This window comes from Apaloderma vittatum, unplaced genomic scaffold (assembly GCF_000703405.1).
Source record: "Apaloderma vittatum isolate BGI_N311 unplaced genomic scaffold, ASM70340v1 scaffold2123, whole genome shotgun sequence".
Lineage (NCBI taxonomy): Eukaryota > Metazoa > Chordata > Aves > Trogoniformes > Trogonidae > Apaloderma > Apaloderma vittatum.
The window spans coordinates 71206-78186 of NW_009709594.1; the positions used below are offsets into that span (position 1 = coordinate 71206).

At 44.6% G+C, this 6981-nt stretch overlaps 1 protein-coding gene across 1 annotated transcript in view; it reads right to left on the reverse strand.

Moving 5' to 3' along the window:
- The window catches only part of ZNF423 (zinc finger protein 423), a gene marked incomplete at its 3' end in the record, with an annotated part of 76275 nt that extends 70969 nt beyond the window's left edge, over window positions 1-5306 (reverse strand). The window contains exon 1 of the mRNA XM_009866974.1: window positions 2081-5306. Coding sequence (XP_009865276.1) covers window positions 2081-5230 — 3150 coding nt within the window. The remainder of the gene's footprint in view (window positions 1-2080) is intronic.
- Window positions 5307-6981: the final 1675 nt, after the last annotated feature.

The following is a 6981-nucleotide window of genomic DNA, read 5'->3' on the forward strand; positions in this document are numbered from 1 at the left end:
AATATCAGAATTCAGGTCTTGTACCTATAATGAAGGGTAAGATAATGAATTATTCCTAATAACAATATATCTATTCCTGGGATGCATACCATAAAGGTCTCTGATATTAGCATATGTGCAGTCCACAGATACTTGTTGAAGGTACCATTTGCCATCATCGCAAATGCTGAATTTTCATTATCTTCTACAAAGGAACTAAGACCTTCCCTCATGGGATGAAATTCAAAGCATTTACCTTATTGAAGAACTTAAAACTCTCCCCTGAGAGAACAAGTACCGAAGCTGTCACTGAAAAGAAAGAGTTAAAGCAAGAAATAAGAGCAGAAAACGGCAACGTATTCTGCTTCTGATCGACGACAGGAGAGAAAAGGTAATACTTTAGGCTATAGGCACAGCCATGTGAAATAAGAATTAGCCCTACGTAAGAGAACAGAGGCGTTTTAAGGAACTTAAAAGGAAATAAAGGCCTGAGGAGGAGGAAGGAGAAGGACCTAGCCAGAGCTCCAGCCGAAATCCCAAAAGGTATCAAGCCAAAAGAGGCGTATTTCCACCCCTCATCCTCCTGCAGAACTAGGCATGTGTCTGGACTCACATATTCACTACACCCAGCGAGAACAATATCTGGTTGTTCTACTAGGAAAAAAAAATTATAGAAAAAAAAGAACTTTCTGTGGGATTCACTAAGGTGGCTGGAGAAGGGGGCGTTGAGGCCAGTGGGTGCCGGGGCAGGCAGTGCCGCACAGCCCAGCGTGGCCGGGCGCTGCTGCCCGGCACCAACCAGTAGCTCACAAGTACCCCCGGGGACACAGCCGGAACCAGCTCTACTGGAGGCACCTCAGGCTGCATCCTCAGGATGTACTCAGGGTCTTCTCTTACGTATCAAGCCTTTGGTGTTCTAGTTGAATGGTATTTCCAGGTTCTTTTAATGCAGTAAGATGTGTTTGTGGGTACTTTAATTAGCAGATTGACATAAACAGGCATCTACGTCTGGAATTATTCATTAGGAGTTGGGTGCCTAATTTCCTTAGATACATTTGAAAATCTCACCCCATCATGTTTAATTAAAAATGTCAGATTATATCAATACTCAGATGTGTCTGCTGTTGGTCTCTCGAGAAGATTTCCAAAATCTACTTCTCATTCCATCTGTTCCTGACAGAGGAAGGACTGACTTGGCCCATTCTTGAACCAAAACATCAACAAATAATTCTAAAAGACTATACACTGCAAATGATATTAATCTCCTGAGTAGGCTTCTGAAACCTTACTGGGATCTGCCTGTTCCCAAGTATCTTGTAAGCTAAGAAATGGGAAAGCAGGCTATCTGCGAACATTAAAGGAGAGCACACTTATATGCAACCTGCCTTAGACAATAATTTCCAGAATTGCTAAGAAAACTGTTTATCTTACAGGAGGGTCACGAAGCAGATCCTTTTAAAATCATACACATACACACACACACAAGCACACACGTAGGCACACAGCAGCCTCCAAGCAGCCGCACAACATCCGCTTTAGCAGATATCCATTAGGAAAAGATCTTCAGAACTGAAATTTCGTTTAGGTGAGAATTTGGAGGGTAGGGTAGAATTCATTACATTTTTTTCTTGAAAGTTTCTTTATCTTCCTCCTTCTGTTTAGTTCCTCAGTAAGAAATAATCTCACTCCTGAAGTATGACAGATTAAATTTTTGGTTTTGTTTTGGGTACTCAGCATCTCCTTTTTTCACAGAAGTGCCGAGCTTTTCCAGATCTGCCAGTTCAGTAGCATCAGAATTCATGGACAAACTCAATCCCCACCGTTCAAGTGTCTCAGCTCTCCATTGGTAAATCTAGGGCAGTTTTATGATAAAAAAATCTGCTGCACTGCCACTAGGAATCAAAGAGTCTGCACGGCTGAGCAACTTCTAATTTTTCTGTGTGTGTTACTCTGCCTTGCCTCCTGTTTTGTTGGGTTCTTTTGGTAGTACGAGTAATTTTATGAAATAACAGTTTTAAAAAAATAACGTCAGATCAGTTCTCCGTCACACTGAAGGTCCCCATTTTATCCCTCAGATGTTTTAAAGTTCAGCTGTACTTACTCTGGGAACAGGGGACGTCTGGGTACCTTTCCTTTGGCCACTAGTCTCAGGCGTCAGGTCTCGGTGGTCTACCTGAATGTGGCTTTCTAGGTCTTCAGCACTTTCAAATTTGACACTACACTCTGGACACCTCAGACTGCCACATGGCCTCTCGCTCACTTCCTGCGGAGTCAAGCCCGAAGACTGTCCGTTGGTGCTCCTGGTCATGCATCCAGCACAGAGGCCGTAGGGAAGGCCATTCACATCCAGCTTTACCAAGTCCTGCTTATTCCGGAACTCCTTCAAGCACAACGCACACTTGTAGAGTTTTTGCAAGGCCTGGCCGTTGGGCGACGAGGTTGCAGAGTTTCCTGCCAATTTCTGCATATGGAACGTCCCATGAATTTTCAGCTCAAGGGTAGAGGTGACTGTCTGCATGCAGACAACACAACGAAATCCGGTGAGGGAGTTTCTGAGATCCGGATGCATCTGGCAGTGCTCAATAAACTCCTCCTCGCTTTGCAGCGGCATTTTGCAGATCCGACACGTCCCTGTATCCAAACTCTTGCTGTGAGTGACTTTGTGCTCCGTCAGCGTCAGCAGCGATGGGAAGCGCTCCCCACAGATGGGGCACATGTAGTGCTTAGCTGGCCCTCGATGGGTCTGCATGTGCTCTCTCAGGCCATTTTCTGAGAAAAAGGTCCTCGAGCAGATATTACACTTGTGGCTCCCTTTGATGAATTCTGCTTTCTTCCTAGAACAGTCATCCTCCCCAGGCCTGATGTTATGATCTCTCAAACGATGGTTCTGCAAGAGGACCTCCATGGTGTAGGCAGCCCCACAAATGTCACAGCCGTACATGGGCTCAGAAGCATCTACATCATCCTCACTGGCTTCATGACTGTTGGAAGTATCTGGATTCTTCATTAACATGTTCTGGATATCTGCCCCTTCTGTCTTCTTATTTGTTGGGGTCATGCCATTAGCAGTACCATTCTCAGCGCTAGCATCAAAAACACAATGTTTTTCCCGCAAGTGCTTTTCGAGCAAGATGATGGCATGAAAAGCTTTGCTACAAAACTTGCAGTTGTATTTTTTGCTGTGGGTTGTGATGTGGCACTGCAGCTCCACCTCTGTGCTAAAGGTCTCACCACAGAATATGCATTTGTGGGACTTCGACGGATTACCCAAGTGACTATGTTTCACATGGATCTGGAGATCCACCTCCTTCCTAAAATCCCAGTTACAAGCTGTGCAACGATACATCTTCTTTTCATTGCTGTGCTTGACTGCCAGATGCACTTGGATAGATACCTTGGAATCAAAAACTTCTTGGCAAAGGGTGCAGTGATACAACACAAAAGTATGCATGTCCAACAAATGCTTCTGCAAATCATCCACCGAAGAAAACTGTTTGTCACAGCTCTCGCACACATAATGAGTTGAAGTTGTCATGTAATGTACGGTGAGATGTTGCAGAAGAGACTCCTGGGAATCAAAGTCTTCTTTACACTGAGGGCAAGACTGTTTCCTCAACAGCAACTCCAAATGTAACTTTAAATGGGTCTGAAAACTTTCAAAATTTGAGAACTTTAGATCACACTGATTACATGGGTATTCACCATTAGACACAGAGTTTACGCTAGCAGAAAGCCGTTGCCTTTTAGGGGAAGAGACTTCAACATCAGAAGAAACTGGACTCTGCTCTGCTTTTGACTTCTTATTGTGTGCCAGAGGAATGTTCTTGTGGTTTTCTTTAATATGCTTTGTAAGCTTCAGGATGGAGCCAAAAATGGGGGAGTTTGTGCAATAAGGGCATGAATAAACTTCCATAAAAGACTGTGTTGGCTGAATGACAGGGGAATCCAATTTCGAATTTCCTACATTGCAGTGAGTCTGCTGGATATGCTCGGTCAAGGTTGCTTCAGTCAGAAAGCCCATGGAGCACTGGTTACAGAAGAAAGCATTGTTGCCATCTTGAGGGGTAGCATTTGGGCCACAGTGAGTGATACGGATGTGTTCTTGTAAGCTATTGATATCCGCGAACATCTCTGGGCAGTAGTTACAGTGAAAGGCAGAAATGTTGCTAAACTGCATCATGGGATAGGCGTGGTTTTTGTGCACCTTTCTCACGTGTTCATTCAAGTTGTACAGTGTAGGCATGGAGTCAAGGCAGATCTGGCACGTGTGGCTTTGTTGAGGTTTGTCTGCATGAATGGTCTTCAGGTGGATCTCCAGAACTGCAAGGCTGTTGAAGTCACGCTTCGAGCAGTACGGGCAGCTGTAAGTAACTTTAGACCAGTTCTGGCCTTCCTCTCTGTCCACAGACCTGATCTTCTTCTGTCCTCTCAAAGGCTTTAAGGTCGAATCTGGGGTGGAACCTCTCTCCACTGACGCGCTGGAGTCAGGCGTTGCGCTGCTCATGGATGCCACGCTCCCCAAGACCGGGTCAGGGCTGATGCTGTGATTGCTGGAATCAGGTTGTCTGTGGCTGTCCAAGTGGCAATAGACCTCCTCCACTGAAGAAAACTGCTCCGGGCACATAGGGCACTTGTGTTTTTTGTTGGCATGGGCTTGATGAATGTGTGAGAGCAGCGAGTTTTCGTCTGCAAATACTTCAGGGCAATGAATACACTGCAAATCTGCCTTCTCAGAAAGCTGTGGGTGGCGTGTCATTACGTGCTTCTCCAGATCTTCAGTCTGACTGAATGTCTCTTCACAGTAATCACACATAAAATCATCCTTCTTCACCTCTTTCTCAGTCTTTGCCATATGTTCCTTGTTCTTTTTATGAGCTTGCATGTGACTCTGCAATGAGCTGGTAGATGAAAACCCACGTTTACACACAGTACACTTGAATGGTTTGCTGGAGCTGTGGGTTTTCAGGTGAATTTTGAGGTGGTCGCTGCGAGAGAACGCAGCCTCGCATTCATGGCAATGGTACTTTTTATCCCCCGTGTGAAGCTTTATGTGGCGATCCCTACTTCTCTTGTGCTTAAAAAGCCGGCTACAATAGGTGCATTTGAAAGGTAGTTTGTCACTGTGGATCTGCTCGTGCCTTTTAAGGTAGCTCAGGCGAATGAAGGACTTATCGCAAAACTGACAGGGATACGGCAGGCCAGTCCCCCCTTCCTCCTCCCCGATGCCGAGATCACACCCATCTCCTATCATCTGAGTGGGTGATGCAACATCTTTGCTGGAGGGAGATGAAGCCACCCAGGAGAGTTGTGGGTCGTCATCACCATCTGTAATGGGAAAGCAGAAAGGAGATTAAAAACAATTCCCAGTGCATCTGTGAAATAAGGACAAAGCTCTCAACAACACTATGGGCTTCTGCTACTACAGCATTAAAAAAAAATCAACTCGAACAAAAATAAAAGATCTCTTGAATTTCAAAGGAGATTTCAGAAAGAGAAACAAAAATATATTTGTACACATAATACACACATATGCTAACATGTAGTATTAGCAATAAGCATTTTTCTTTAGCAGGTCTAACACCTGCTCACTGTGCTGTAAAGCAATAAACAATGAATAAAGAAAGCAAAACACAATGTGCAATGAAGCAGTACAAACATTTCGAAAAGCTGTGGTGTTAAGTGATCACCTGTGATTTTGTGGGTCTTTTTAAATGCTACGTCAAGATGATTTTAAGTAACGTCTCCATTAAACAAAATCCTTCAGTTCTGTCTCAGAACTGTAGCAGAATGAAAGGCTGCTCAAAAGCAGAGTCAAACATCTAGATGAAATAAAAGCATCAGATTTGAGACAGCTCAAGAAAATCAGAGAAGAGATCTGCACTATTACCACATTCATTCGTATGAAAGGTAATGTTGCCTGCTTTGTACAAAAACAAACAAATTTTAAAAAGCCCAGAAAATCACCAATGGAGATCTCAAGACATCGCAAAAGAATCAACTTCAGGATGAACCCAGCCTCTGTTTTAATAACTATTTCCTTTGCTTAACATGAGGCTTTGGAAAATATTTTATAATTTGATATTACCATAAAGAAACACAGCACCAACTCCAGCAGCAAAACAGTCATTTTAGCAAAAATACATAAAATGTTGGCAGCTTTCATAAACAGAATTGTTAACATTAAACAGAAGAGAGTGAGTTCAAATATTCCAATAAATGCGGAGATGTTGAGTGAAGCAAAAATGTCACTAGTCCAATATAAAACCGAACCACGGAATGAAGCAAAAATAAAATCCATGCAAATGAGGGAAGGCGCTGACCACATATACATATGGAGATTCAAAAAAGGAACCAGTTCTCTAGATACATTGTCCTTATAAAACATTTAATGTTCCTACTTCAGCTCTTACTAAAACAAACCAATAAAAAAATCCCCAACTGTGCGTGTAGGCTGCCACACGCGCACTCCTCGTGCTTGCCAGCTACAGAGTCACCAGGCGGAGAAGAGCACATGTACGGCAGAGAAGCTCTCAGAGAAAGGCTCGGCTAATGAGGATATCACCACCGCAAGAAGCTAGCTCCTGTGGCACCAACTGCTTTGGCAAAGACCTCCTTTCCCATCCCAGCAAAAGAGAGAGCAGAGCCACCTGGGAAAAACTAAACCAAACAATCACACACCAAACAACTCTTCCCGCCCGACAGGGCTGCCTGCTTTCCGGGATGTGCTGCTCAGGTGCCCGCTCCCCGTGCTCCGCCATTGAACCGAACCTTCTGCTCCAGAGCAATGCTGGACACCAAGAACGCATCCCTCCTGCTCCCAAAACGCACCTCGGCTCTCAGCAAGCACTCGTGCTTCTAAGATGCTCAAGGTCTTTGTGCTCAGCTAACTCTCCCGAGCCTGGCAGAGCCCGGACCCACAGCACAGGCAAGGAGCCCCTGATTTTTTACGCAAACTCTTCTCCGGCATCATTCCCCTGACCGTGAGCCGGCCTCTCCCTGCGG